Source organism: Neophocaena asiaeorientalis, unplaced genomic scaffold (assembly GCF_003031525.2).
Source record: "Neophocaena asiaeorientalis asiaeorientalis breed wild unplaced genomic scaffold, Neophocaena_asiaeorientalis_V1.1 scaffold49, whole genome shotgun sequence".
Classification (NCBI taxonomy): domain Eukaryota; kingdom Metazoa; phylum Chordata; class Mammalia; order Artiodactyla; family Phocoenidae; genus Neophocaena; species Neophocaena asiaeorientalis.
The window spans coordinates 6,515,089-6,529,769 of record NW_020172456.1 but is presented as its reverse complement, the minus strand read 5'-3'; the positions used below and the strand labels follow the sequence as shown (position 1 = coordinate 6,529,769).

General features: G+C 48.7%; 1 protein-coding gene across 3 annotated transcripts in view; it reads right to left on the bottom strand.

Annotated features, from left to right (window-relative positions):
- Window positions 1-3,418: 3,418 nt before the first annotated feature.
- ZFYVE1 (zinc finger FYVE-type containing 1) overlaps window positions 3,419-14,681 on the bottom strand; it is a 48,521-nt gene continuing 37,258 nt past the window's right edge. For 2 of the 3 annotated variants that reach the window (XM_024737778.1, XM_024737779.1), the window contains exons 5-12: window positions 14,144-14,250; window positions 12,017-12,125; window positions 10,782-10,879; window positions 10,580-10,697; window positions 8,178-8,348; window positions 7,257-7,437; window positions 6,614-6,727; window positions 3,419-5,111 (exon numbers count right to left, since the gene is read on the bottom strand). In XM_024737778.1, coding sequence (XP_024593546.1) covers window positions 4,879-5,111; window positions 6,614-6,727; window positions 7,257-7,437; window positions 8,178-8,348; window positions 10,580-10,697; window positions 10,782-10,879; window positions 12,017-12,125; window positions 14,144-14,250 — 1,131 coding nt within the window. In that variant the 3' untranslated portion in view covers window positions 3,419-4,878. Of the gene's footprint in view, window positions 5,112-5,410; window positions 5,512-6,613; window positions 6,728-7,256; window positions 7,438-8,177; window positions 8,349-10,579; window positions 10,698-10,781; window positions 10,880-12,016; window positions 12,126-14,143; window positions 14,251-14,681 lie in introns of all 3 variants that reach the window. The other variant, XR_003002242.1, reaches the window with a different exon arrangement.

The following is a 14,681-nucleotide window of genomic DNA, read 5'->3' as shown; positions in this document are numbered from 1 at the left end:
ACAACAATACTCTTAGTGCCTTAGGTTTTATAAATAACTTTCCTCCACCTTAGCTGACTTGATCCTTAAAACAACGTATGAAGGAGGTAGGACAGTAGTAATAACATAAAAATTATTAGCATCATTTTCTGGGCACAGAGAAATTGAATGACGTGCCTCCACGCAGACCTGTTAAGTGGAGAGCTGGGACTTGGAACCAGAAGAGATCACGTTCTCCACTTTCCACACTCCTCTGTTTGCTGACAGTACTTGTGTATCGCACACAGCTAGTGCTGAGGAGAAATCACAGAGTGGCTTGGTGCGAGTGTAAACATGCAGTGCTAACATTTCATATTTAATTGCTAAGTAAATGAACTTTTCTGGCACTCACCAAAGACTAAGAAGCTTGCCAGTTACCAAATTTCTTAGGTGTTTAATTTTTGAGACATCACCCCTGTATCTTTACAGCCTTGGCATACCGACCTGCACATAGGTCCCAGGAAATAGCTATATGATTGAAGGGTCCTGGTGACCGCAGTCACAGCAGGGTCTTTTGGATTAATTTTGGTGACATGCCCCTCCCCAAGAGCACAAAAAAGCGTAAGTGCTGAGCCATGAGCCTAATATCACTCATACTTTTGCCCCCAAAGTCAAAAGCTCTCACAACATACTAGTTTGTTCATTACATGGTCTGCTCTTTATAGTCACTGGCACTGCACCTCTGGTGAAGAGCCTTTGCCACTATTCTGTACTATTTCAGTGGAGCTGTGGCTATTCAGTCCAACTTTGATCTCACAGACAGTGGAGACGACTGACCACTCAGAATACCTGGTGAGTTCTGACATGTGGGGCTCTATCCCTATATACCTCCCTAACTCATCAGCTGTGCCATAGCCCAAATTTCTTGCTAGGCAAATACAGTTGTCAAAGAATTAGTTTTATGTTTCCCTTGGGCTTTTAAGAAAAGGAGGTGGGGGACATCTTCAAAATCTGTTCTTTATCTTTAGTGAGCAGTCACTGCACCTAACATTTGGTCTAGAGCAACGGTCCCCAACCTTTTGGGCACCAGGGACCGGTTTTGCAGAAGACAGTTTTTCCACGGACCAGGGTGGGGGGCGGGGCGGGGGAACAACGGCAGATGAAGCTTCGCTTGCCCGCAGCTCACCTCCCGCTGTGCGGCCCAGTTCCTAGCAGGCCACCACCCAATACGGGTCTGCGGCCCAGGGGTTGGGGACCCCTGGTCTAGAGTATATGAGAAGTGGTTAAACTCAGCAGAGAGGCTGATTCAGCATTTTGGTATGTTTGCTTCTCAGTGTCCCAGAGATGAGTATGTTGCCCAGTCTGGAAGCATTTTTCACTTGCAGGTCTGTTAGGGCATTTTGCCCCCTTCCCCAGGTGACAGTGAAAGGTAGCGAATGAGCAGGGGGTGGTGGCAGCAGCACTGAGCTCCAGTAAACCCTTTGCTCTTTGCTTGCTGTAACCTTCTAAACAGATGAGAACAGTGGCACAAACTGGTTACCAGAAACGTCCACAGGTCAACACTTGGTGTCCCCCAACAAGGGCACCCAGAGACCAAGTAAGCCCCACTTACCTGTCAGCCCTCGATCTGCCCTGGTCTAAATCTTCCATGTTACCACCTCTGAAAACAACTGCAGGCTAAACTCAGTTTCTTCTTCCATTTCTCCATTCATGTATGTTAGTAAAAGCCTTTCCTTTCATTTTTATTTATTTTCTTTGGCCACGCCACGCTGCTTGTGGGATCTTAGTTCCCCGACCAGGGATTGAACCTGGGCCGTTGGCAGTGAAATCACAGAGTCCTAACCACTGGACCTCCAGGGAGTTCCCTGGGCCCACTCCTTTAAGTCTGCCTCTCCAGGCCACCCACCACATGGGCACTGCCACGGGAATGACCTTCCCAGAGATCCCTGCACTCAACGCCTTCTTGTACCTCGGAATAAAATGTGCGGCATCTTGAGATTTGATCACATGTGCCTCACCCTGTTGCCCCTTCTCCACTTCCCACCTGGCGCTCTCAGGACACATGTTACAAGTCCCTCCCTCATCTGGGCCTCTGCTCAAGCTGTCCTCCACTCCTTTCATCTGTTGAGTCTCAGCTTCACAGAAACCTCGTGGAAGCTTAGTTTCCCCAGCACTTACCACATCTAGACACTTAGTATGTTGAATGAACAATTTTTGCCAGCATTATTCCCTTTTAATTCTTAGAACCCTACGAAGCACGTGAAGGTCACTCCTATATACCAAAGAAAAAGCTGAGAATAAAGCAATTTGTCCAAGGTCTCCTGCTAATAAGTAGCAGAGCCAACGGGGTCTCCTGCTCAAGAAATCTATTAGGCCCCATGTGTTGGAGGGAATGGAATTTTTACTTTTCCTCTGGAAGTTTAAGATCTCCTTAAGATAATTTTCTGGGACTTCCCTGGTGGCGCAGTGGTTAAGAATCCACTTGCCAGTGCAGGGGACATGGGTTCAAGCCTTGGCCTGGGAAGATCCCACATGCTGCAGAGCAACTAAACCCATGTGACACAACTACTGAGCCTGTACTCTAGAGCCCATGAGCCACAGCCACTGAGACCGTGTGCCACAACTACTGAAGCCCACGTGCCTAGAGCCAGTGCACTGCAACAAAGAGTAGCCCCCGCTCGCCGCAAGTAGAGAAAGCCCGGGAGCAGCAACAAAGACCCAATGCAGCCAAAAATAAATTAATTAATTTTGGGGCTTCCCTGGTGGTGCAGTGGTTGTGTCCGCCTGCCGGTGCAGGGGACGCGGGTTCGTGCCCTGGTCCGGGAAGATCCCACATGCCGCGGAGCGGCTGGGCCCGTGAGCCATGGCCGCTGAGCCTGCACATCCGGAGCCTGTGCTCCGCAACGGGAGAGGCCACAACAGTGAGAAGCCCACGTACCGCAAAAAAAATTAATTTTTTAAAAAAAGAAAAGAAAAAGATGAACCCTGGGCATGTAGGGCAAGAAAAGAGAACCTTTGGTTATTTTGACACCGGGTTACCTTCTTTTCCTCTACTGGCCTGACTAGCGTAAGGAAGAGAGTTCGGAAGACTTATGCATCCTCCCTGTGTGGTCCAGCATCCTCCCACGCTCAGGGGCGCCCCTAAGTGACAGAACAGGAGACAGTGGATAGCGGTTGTTCAACAGGAGCTGAACAGACAAAGCAAGGCAGGGCAGAGGAACAAAGAGCAACAGGTACAGAGGGAGAAAACAGTCTTTTCCCAGGGTTTCCATAGGTCACTAGTAACACCTACTCTCTTCTGTGATGATAGAGGATTCGCCGGGAATAAACTGAGGTATTTACAAGTAAAATATACCTCTCACTTGGCTTCTGTTCTAAAAGCCACCAGCTACCTTCTTAACTAGAAAGAGGTAGCAAGATACACTGATGAAGTTAAAGGAAAGAAGCAGCACAGTCCATATTCCGCAGGAAGATTCCTTTATAACGGCGAATTTAATAATACACAGTACTAGAGCAGGGCCTCGGTCATAGGCCATAGGAGGCAGTAAGGAAGCAGGTCTGAGAGGGACCAACACATTCCAGGGCTCACGTTACAGTAACACTCACACCGAGAATGACCGCCACGCACCTCCCTGAAGCTCGGCCCACCCACCAGTTCAGTCAAGAACTGTGTCAATTTTAATTCTTCATTTTTGGCCACTGACGATAAAATCCACCATGATGACAGCATTTCAGCACAACAGTCTCTTTCCAGTCATGATAGAAATGGATGTCCCAGCTCTTGAGAAACAAAGTTCATCTGATTTCTCTTGCCAGGACCGGAGAGAGAATTTTTTCTTAGTGGTCTGTTGAAATATTTATATATACTTAAAAAAAAAAACCCACTAACAACAGTCCATTCTGTGCTGTTTCCCTGGAAGATTTCTCACGATCACCCCTCCAATAGCTAGAGGGGTCGTGTGTCTGGGAATAAAGAATTAAGATGCTTCAAAACAAGCAAAAACCCTAGTGCAACACTCAGTAGATGGTGGGCTCAAGGGGGTTGGTAGGGGAGGGAAGCGGGTGCTCTATTTCTGGGCAGGGAAAGCCAAGTGCTCGCATAGACGGAAGCATCAACAAGCAGGAAACACTGCTGGGGAAGGCCCATCTCCTTCCGTGTTCCCCCTGTATGAGGGCCATCGCGTCACCTGCACTTGGACTTCTGAGGTCTGAGGACCGTACCCCCCACCTGCCACCCATCCATGACCTGCATGCTAAGCTGGGTGGTCTCTGACCACAACAGGCCTAGGCAAGGAATTGGGATCCGACTCTGGAGGGCCCAGGGAGATCCTCCACAGGCTATCCCAAGAGAGAAGTACCTGGGAAGCTCACTTGCCCCAGCAGCTGAGGGGCATGAAGGCTTCGAAGGCTCGGAAAGAAGCAGCAAAAGGTGACTAGCAACGCAGTGGCCTTGGACATGGCTCGGTTTTGCGGGGAAGACCTGCTGCCACTGCCACCTGATTCTGTGCTGGGGACAGACTGTGCAGGTCTTCACAGCCAGCAGCAGCCTGAATACACTCCATGTTCCTTTCATATGTATATACAGGTTTGTGTGTGTGTGTGTGTGTGTGTGTGTGTGTGTGTGTGTGTGTTATATGTATAATTTTTAACTGAAATAAAATGCAATGGATTCAGGTTCGTTCCCCTTTGCTGTAAGCTGCTCGGTCCCCTGCCCTGAGGGGTTCGTGCCTTCAGGCCCACCACCAGGCTCACCCTGGCTCGCCATCTGTCCTACCCCCCACCGTGGGAAAGTGGCCTCAGGATGAGCAGAGAGGACACATACCCCAACAGGTGACCAGGAGGAGGGCCTACCTCAGCGAGATTTCATTTCTAACCCTGAGAACCTAAGGAATTGTGAAGGACTCGGAGAGGGAGCTGGGGTTAAAGGTCACCAGGCTTTTTATTGCAGTTAAAGCAGACTCGGACAGGATGGTCCCAGCCTCGAGAGGGGACAGCCCGTCGGTCATGGGAACACTCGTCACAGAAGCCCTGTCCACAGGCCCGGCAGTGGTGCTTGGAAAGCTTGACGCTGAACTCCTTCCGGCAGTTATGGCAGTGCAGGATCTCATGGTCTGGTACCCAGTACGCCGGCCTGGCCGCATCCTTCACCAGACCTGCAGCACGGAAGGAACCATGGCAGGCGGCACACGTGGGACCCATCACCCCGAGTTCCACGAGGCAAGAAGCCATCCGCAGACACTTCCCTGGCTCTCAGTCTGACTGCACACAGATCACCCCCCTTCCACCCAGGTCTCCTTCACCGCCTACCACCCAGGTCAGGATCTCTGGGGCTGGGACCTAGGCACTGACATTTGTGTATCTACTAAGCTCTCCAAGTGAGCCTAAAGTGGGGCTGAATTAAGAGCCAATGGAGTAGCAATAAAGAAGTTTGGGCTTTGGAGTCAGGACATACCTTCACCCCAGTTCCACTGAGCCTAAGTCAGTTGGTAGCTGCGGGATTAAGAAGTTCCTTAAATTCTCAGGGCCTTCGTTTACTCCTCTTTAACAACACACCTTCAAAAGTGGTTACAGGATTACAAGAAATAATGTGTCTGATGCACTGGGACCCAATGGCCAGTGAGTGCTCAGCAGGTGAGCACCTGTGAGCACAGTTGGCAGGCTTTGTGCCAAGGGCAGCCCCTGCCTCTCCCGGTTACCCCTGAGAGCAGATGCAACCTGAGCATCAAGCCTCGACAAATCCATCTATTCCCACACCCTTAAGTCAAAAACTCATCATCAGCTCATTCTGTGAGCCACGGTGATTAAATCTGATCCAAGCAATTTCCATCACACCCACCCAGGAACCCTTGGTCTCTCCCCTACAATGGGCTTAAATACCCTAGGCCCGGCCAGCCCTGCCTAAGCCCTCCACACGCTGGCGGGGCTTCCCTTCCTCTCCCTCTTCCCATCCTGGTTATAAGCACCCCTCACATTCAGAGGTGAGTGGCTGTCTTAAATCTTAAAGGAATAACAGTTTGGCTGGTGTGGCGGATTAAAGACAGCCACAAATTCTTTGATAACCTGACCCCTCCCTCAAATCTAGGCAGGCTCTGTGACTACAGCAGACTGTAGCAGAAGAGCCAGTTTCTAGGCCCAGGCCTGTCTCAGAGTCCTGAGCCACCATGTAAGAAGCCCACTACCACTGGAGAAACCACGTGGAGAGGCCTGGAGAATATGGGGAATGGCGGGGGGAGTTCTCCTGAGCCCAGCCTTCGAGGCACCCCTGCCAGGCTACCCAGCATGTAAGTGAGGTTGGCTTGGCCCCTCGAGACCAGTCCAGCTACCAAACTGGAAAACCCAGCAGTAATTCCAGTCAATGCCCCTTGGAGCAAAATAATTGCCCTTCCTGTGAGACATGATAAAATGCGGGTTGTTTTAAGACTTTACATTTTCAGGTAGTTTGTTATGCAGCAATAAATGATATAAGAGGATGGCCTCTAGGAATAAACATGAAACCACCAAGGTATTCAGCAGAAGCAAATGTAAATTTTCAGTCACTTCCTTGCTGCCCAACTCAATCTAGGTCAGTAAGACTTTGACAGAACAACAGCCCAAGGCACTATGAAAGCCTTCATCCCACATACACTGCACCCAAGAGAGGCACTGCCAGGCCCACCTAGTGGTATGTCAATGGCTGTCACCACAGCTCCCAAAGTGTTCTGCACGGCCTCGCCCACCTTCCGAGCAATCAGCGTCCCGCCTTCATCGTCCGCCTGTGCCTCAGTAACATCTGCAGACAATGATGAAGGAAAAGCTGTGATCTCTCAGTCATTTCCCAAATGCAAAACTCAGGGGCAACAGCAGAGCATTCTGGATGCTTCTCCCAGGGTACCACTGTGCTGTCCTGCAAGGATGGCAAGGGTCTGGGCTATGGGCACCAACACTGCAGCCGGTGAGATCTGTTAGTCCTTTACCTCAATCCTCTGGGGCTATTTTATAACCTTCCCTTACAGTGAGCCAGAAGGGTTCAAGGAGCATGACCTAGAACCTCCTCCAGAGATAAGACTCAGTCTAAAGCCTGTGGTAAACACAGGACAGGTTTAACACGCCCCCTCCCCTCCGCCCCGCAAGGAATAGCACCCCAGGACCCTGTTAACAAAGAGCTTAGAGGATGATTGGGCAAGACCGGGGAGCAACTACTCTCAGAAGAGAGACGTGGTGAGGAACAGGGTCAGGCAGGTGGGAGTCCCGTTCCCAACACCCAGTGCCAAGGAGAGAGGTTCCCCCTCCACCCATGCAGTTCCCGGGCCCCACGTTACCTAACTGGGAATTCCTGGCTTCATAGCAGTTGTCACACACCCGCACGGGTGCAGGGCCCCAGCCCCGCTCCGGCACTGGCCGGGTCTTGGATGAACAGCTGTCACAGAAGCCCTCCCCACAGGCCCGGCAGTGATGCTTGGTGTCGTTATCTTTAAAGGATGTAGCGCACTTGTTGCAGCTCTGTTCCAAGCCCAAAACAGAGAGGCAGGTAACATTCATGTCTGCCCAGCTGAGAAAGTCAACCCGGGGGAGATGCCCAGGACCATCTGGGAATGGCAGGACCCCGATGATCCCAAAGGATGGGACCTAAGATCTCCAGCCACATGAAAATACCCACTACTGAAGCACAGCTGTGATTAACATTTTCTTCCAAGAAGTGCCTGGAAAGGTACCAAATCCATCTGGCTGAGTCACAGGGTTCCAGAAGGGACTACACCAATTCCAGCTAAGAGAGCAATGAGGATTCACTGCTTTCACGGCTTCTCAAAAGAGCCTCTGGGAAGCTGATGAGGAACGGGTTTCCTCATCACAAGTGCTTGGGCCAAAGCTGGGTGCTCCCTTTCTGTAGGTGCCATGAGGTTTATGTCTCAAGCTGAGGATGACCCTAAATGACCTCTAATGGCCCCTTTTCCTCCAGATTCTATATGTATGATCTCAGACATCTGACCAATAATAACTGGCCCTTGCAGGGAAAGAAACTAAAATCCACCGCAAGGAAAATACTTGCAAAATAACAAAGGGAAATCAGTGGGCAAAGAGGACACTGGCTGCCTCAACATACCCCACCCTTTCCAACACTCTGAGAGCTAATCCGAGAGAGAAATTCAGAACCTCCCTCACAGAGCAAGCTTAGGACAGGGCAAAGCGGCACAAGCAGAATGGGCCGTGCCAGGGATGCAGGGCATCCTGCCACACCATACCAGGATCTGGGAGTTGGGCCTCCAGTAGGCAGGGGCGATCTGGTCTGTCAGCCAGGACGTCACAGCCTTGGTGGGCCCAAGGCTAAGCTCAGACACCGACTGAGCCATGAAGTTCATCCGATCCAAGAGGCGCTGGGCAGCATTGTTGTTGTCCTTCAGAAATCCATCAGTCTGAAATGAAAATGCAGGTTCCCATCATGCTCTGAGCAAAGGGAGTAAAAAGAAGGAGAGAGAGAGTGGTCTCAAACAAGTTATACACTCATCACAGCCAACTCAGAACCACAAACTCCCTGGCAGAGAAGAACGGGGATGGGCCAGGAATCCCTCTGGCTTCTAGACAATATCACACCCATGAGTCATTGCTATTATTCTCATCAAGGTGACCATAACACTTGGTGTACAACTGTTCAATTCAGAACTTTGCTGTAAGTGACATACACAACCCAGGAAATACTTATGTAAAGAGGACACCTCGGGCTTCCCTGGTGGCGCAGTGGTTAAGAATCCGCCTGCCAATGCAGGGGACACGGGTTCGAGCCCTGGTCCGGGAAGATACCACATGCCGCAGAGCAACTAAGCCTGTGCACCACAACTACTGAGCCCACGTGCTACAACTACTGAAGACCACGAGAAGAGAAGTCACCACAATGAGAAGCCGCGCACCACAAAGAAGAGTTGCCCCCACTCGCTGCAACTAGAGAAAGCCCGAGCACAGCAACGAAGACCCAACGCAGCCAAAATAAGTGAATAAATAAAAGGTTAACATAAATTATTAAAAAAAAAGAGGACATCTCTTCCAGGAGGCCTCCCACCCCAGACTGGGTTAGGAACCCTTCATCTCAGTTCCTCTAATATCTGCACATCTCTAGAAATCCTATTTCCACATGTAAGTGCAATGTCTCTTTATACATCCAACTCCCTATTAGACTGAACTGAGAACAATAATCCTTTTTCTTTTTTGTAAGTATCTAGTTCAGTTCTGGGCACATAGTACTCAACAACGTATGGTGATGAATGAGTGAACAAAGAGAAGGGGAGGAGCCTATATTCCCTAATCCCAAGGATTATGAGGAATACAGCCTAAAAATAAACTGGTATTACTGTTTTCTTGGAATATAAACTACCACAAGGATGATAGCTTTTACAAGAAAGAACACAGATCAAAAACAAAAGGTATTGATCAAAGAAGTCTAGTGAGAAAGTTATACTAGTTCAAGACCATGTTAAATCCTTGGGACAGAATGGCCTGGACCATCACGTCAAGGGGGCGGCCTGCAGAAATGAGACCACACTGCAGTAACCAATTCCAGTGCAGCTGGAAACTGAAAAGAAGATGACAAAACAATAAGGAAGTCTTCAGTTCTCGGGTGTCTGCAGGATCCAGGAAAGCTCAGAGGTGGATCTGCAGATAGGCCTATTAGGCTGACCGGAATCACCCAGCAAGGGGAACACCACCAAGTAAAATAAGTCCCTTAGAGAAAATTGCTTATCTTTCTTCCGTGAAGGAAAAGGGTTTTGGATGTGTTGTGACTGATGGGTAATTCCAAGTGTGAATGGTGGTTTAATGCAGAATGAAAGCACCATATCACTGCCTCATGAACGGATTTGTCTTTCCAACATCTTGAATTCAAAAGTCAAATTAAAAACAGTAAAGGTCCATCCATAGTAATTCCGCTTCTCAGAATATACTTCAAGAAGAATATACTCCAAAACAAAGTCTCTCTTACATGAAGATGGTCACTATAGCATTTTCTTCGATAATAAAAAAAAAATCATCAACAGCATGAATGAAATCGCACTGTAGTACTAGACAGACTGTCACACAGTAATCACAGATGAGAACTGTGGAGAGTGGAGACAGGTAGAGACGAAGCACAACTGTGTATGAGAAGAAGTAGTTAAGTGGCACACAAACTGTAACTGCATCTATACAAACACACACATGGAAAACGAGTGAGGAGAATATGAAAAAAAGTTTTATTTGCTAAGGCAATGTAACTATACAGCAATTTTTAGCTTATTTAAAGTTGTGCTTCTAGGGACTTCCCTGGTGGTCCAGGGGTTAGGACTCCACGCTCCCAACACAGGGGGCCTGGGTTCGATCCCTGGTCGGAGAACTAGATCCCACATGCTGCAACTAAGAGCCCACATGATGAAACTAAGACTTGGTGTAGCCAAATAAATTTTTTTTAAAATAAATAAATAAATAAAGTTGTGCTTCTAATATTTATGCAAGAAGAAATGGAAAAACTTTAAGGGTCTAGAACAAGAAAGGCTCTCCAGATCACACCTTCCTAAACCCCCAGTATATTGAAATTCATGGTTAACCTTAAGTGTAAACAAGTCCTGCTTTCCCACAGGACGGACAACACAAGAGGAAACGGGGATTAAACAGCTCTTACTCCAGGCCACACATGCACAATCTCTGTCCGCACCACTGTATCCACAGGATCTTGGTTTCCAAACCAGTACTGCCGGCTACGATAGACCACGCCGCAGTTGGGACATTCAATTACGTACCTACAAGGAAGGCAAATAGATACTGTAACCCCACCAGGTGCCTGGAGAGACAAACACACCAAACAACCGGTAGCTGAAACTCACCCAGACCAGGCATATTTTGCGAGACCCATCCAGGGGGAGTCAGTGGAAGCAGCCGTCTTGGGCACCACGCTGACTTCGTTGCCTCTCTCGTAGCAGGCCTGAAACATGGAGCACTCTGCCAGCTTCTACTCTGTCCACCAGACCCCCTGGCCTCTCCACATCCCTGTCCAGCCCCACTGCCCACAAACCAGACCAGCGGAGGGTTTACAGACCCTGAGTGTAGCACAGCAGAAGAAAGTCTTTCTCTAAAGAGGTCAGTGCCCTAATATATACAATGGAATATTACTCAGCCATAAAAAGAAACAAAATTGAGTTATCTGTAGTGAGGTGGATGCACCTAGAGTCTATCATACAGAGTGAATTAAGTCAGAAAGAGAAAAACAAATACCATATGCTAACACATATATATGGAATGTAAAAAAAGGAAAAAAGGAAAAAAGTAAAGATGTTTAAAAAAAAATCTTGGGCTTCCCTGGTGGCGCAGTGGTTGAGAGTCCGCCTGCCGATGCAGGCGACGTGGGTTCGTGCCCTGGTCTGGGAAGATCCCACATGCCCCGCGGCTGGGCCCGTGGGCCATGGCCGCTGGGGCTGCGCGTCCGGAGCCTGTGCTCCACAACGGGAGAGGCCACAACAGTGAGAGGCCCGCGTACCGCAAAATAAAATAAAATAAATAAATAAATAAAGGAAGGAAGTCAGTGCCCTAAATGATTATGAATTGAATGTATACCCATCCCGGGCCCCAAAACTGAGCTATAAATTATATCCCTGTCACAGACAGGAGAAATCCATCAAAACTGGGTTTCTGAACAGCATTTCTGCTCTTAAGAATGTATAGTCAATGTATGGGAATTCCCTGGCGGTCCAGTAGTTAGGACTCCACACTCTCACTGCCAAGGGCCCAGGTTCCATCCCTGGTCAGGGAACTAAAATCCCACAAGCTGCGCGGTGCGGCAAAAAAAAATAAATAAATAAAAGAATGATAGTCAATGTAGATGGCCCTTGCATATATAAGCTCAACAAAATAAGGGGGATTGAAGCTTAAAAAAATAAACCAAGGAGTCCCCAGCAACAGACATGTGAGTTCTTATGGTTAGAGCTGGAGAGAAGTTCCAGAGATATTCAATTTGAGTATCAAATACTTTGGGATGCAGCAAAGAATGGTCCCAAGCCAGTCTTCCCAAAAGGAGAGTGTGGCCGGCAAGCCAGCTGCTAGGGAAGAAGCTGGGTGGACTCACCTTGCAGGTAAAAACCCGGTTGTCATACTGGTGAGAGTATCTGCAGCGGCTGTTGGCTTCATGAGGTACTCCTTCTTTCCCATGATTCATGCTGTTCTTACATCCAGCCCTGAGTGAAGCCCAAAAGCTGACAGTGAAGCCGCCAAAAGGAGCCAGCGCCGCTTACGCTGAAGAATCTCTGACCCTGAGCCAGACCCAGGGCCAAAACCAGAGCTCCAGAATTAACCAGGCCCTGAATACTGAGCAGAGAGAGGGCAGTTTCTTTCAGAAACCCACGTGCCTCTCTCATACTTGCAATCAACATCACTACACAGGTAAAGCAACTATTACTCTTGTGTGAGGAGAAAGGGCCAAAGGAGTAATCTCTTCTTGGAAAACCACCTGGTCCCTCAGTAGGAACGGAGGAGCCAGAAGATACCACCTTGACCAGATATAAAACCTGAATGGCCCTCAGGGAACTCAAAAATCCAAACAGCATGAAATGGGAAGTTTAACCAGAACAGGCTGCCAAGATGTAAAACAAAAACCGACCCTCAAAATTTGGCAGTGCATAAAAAGGAGGCTTAAGCTGAACAAGAAAACCTTCCAAATGAACAGTGAGCTCTGCTATCCTGACAACGCAAAACCAGGGACTGGGACTTTAGAATTTCACTGTGATAGAAGGAAAAGTTCTGGAAACCCTAGTGAGGCACAGTTAACATGGAAAAGTGATGACCTAACAGATCCTAAGCCTCCTGCTGGGCTCATGGGGCCCGCTAAAGGAAGGCAAGTCACACTGGCAATTACCATCCCTCCTTCCTCTCCAAGACAATGCCCAGTTCTCCGTAGCCCAGACTGTATAATCGTAGCCCAGACTGTATAATCGAAGAGCCAAGTCCTTTTTACAAACCCAGAGCCAAGGTGGTGACCCAGCAGGTGGCCTACAGGGATCAATGCAAAAAGGCCATTCATAACAAAAAAGGTTCAGGTTTCCTCTGTATGGACGAATGTGAAGGACAGGAGCAGAAGTCCTGATGAGAGCAAAGACTGCAGTGGTGAAGGGAGTGGAGAGCTGGGGGAGTGTCTGCAAGACAGAGTCTGCAATCTGACCCTGACACACTGCATTTAAATCCCCTGGGCTCCATCAGACAAGTCACCAGACTGTGATTGAAGAGCCATTAACGGCTCAAATTAATCCAGTGAGCCTCAAAGTGTGGTCCCCATCCAGCAACATCAGCATCACCTGGGAACGTATCAGAAGTGCAAGTTCTCAGGCCCTACATCAGACCTACTGAATCAGAAACTGGGGGCAAGGCCCAACGATCTGTTTTAACATGTCCTTCAGGTTTTTCTGATGCATGCTAAAATCTGAGAATCACTGCTCTGTTCCCCCTGTAACAAAGTGTGATCCACGGACCAGCAGCACAGGCATCACCTGGGAGCTTGTTGGAAATGCAGACTCTCACCCAGACCAGCTGATCCAGAATCTGCATTTAACAAAATCCTGAGGTGATGCATACACGGATTAAAGTTTGAGAATACTGCCCTAACTCAGTGTTCTTAAGTGAGCTGTGTATCAGAATCATCTGAGGAGCCTTTTAAATACACCAACGCTGAGGCCCCACCCCAGATCTGTTAAACGAGAATCCCTGGAGGTGAGGCCCAGGCCTCAATAATTTTGAACGCTCCCTGGATAATTCTAATGTGCTCTAAGCATCTGCCCTCACTGTGAAAGCAGTCAACTAGGAATAATACCTACCCTAGTGCTTTGCACACACCGGGCTACCAAATATTAGGTGAATGGATGGAATTACTACCATTGAAAGCTCTGGTAAGAGAAACATAGAAGAATAGGCAACCTAAAGTTTTCTGTGGTAAAAATTACCCAAACCAGTCAATTTTATATCTAAACCAGGTTGGAATCTTCAGGGGATTCCTCATAACCATGTGTCCTGGGATCCCCTGCAACCTCAAAGTATGGTCCCCAGACCATCAGGATCACCTGGGAACTTGCTAGAAGTACCCCATCTCAGCCCCCACCCCATCCTTAAATCACAATCTAATTTAACCAGACCCCACATGATCTGCATGCACAGTGAGGTCTGCGAAGCACCATTCTGAGTCTCTTTGCCCAAGATGGGGACTTACCCGCAGCTGAGGCACAGGACAGAGCAGGTGAAGTACTCATCTGGAAAGAAGGAGCTGTGTGCCATCTGGTCATCGGGGATCTCACCGCTGAAGCGGTCGCTCAGGGCCTGTGCGGAGGGAAGGTGATACATGAAGGGACACGGCGGACAGCCCAGAGCTCTGGCCCTTGTACTGCTTGCCTTTTTTTTTTTTTTTTGAAATGAACTTTATTGGTTATTGTTTTCCTTTTCTTCTTTTTTTTTTTCCCCACACCACCCAGCATGTGGAACTTGGATCAAACCCACACCCTCTGCAGTGAAAGTGCAGAGTCTTAGCCACTGGACCACCAGGGAAGTCCCACTGCTTGCCTTTCTAATATGCCCTCACTGCTGGCTTATTTCTTATGGGCTCCACAGCTAGAAGAGGGAAGCCAATGACTTCTGCTCTTTACCCTAGACCTTCTTGGCCCGACTTGCACCAATCCTCACCACAGGAAACCTCAGAAAGAACCAGCCCATTTCCCACGAGGTCAGAAGTAAGCAAACAAAGTTACCGTTCT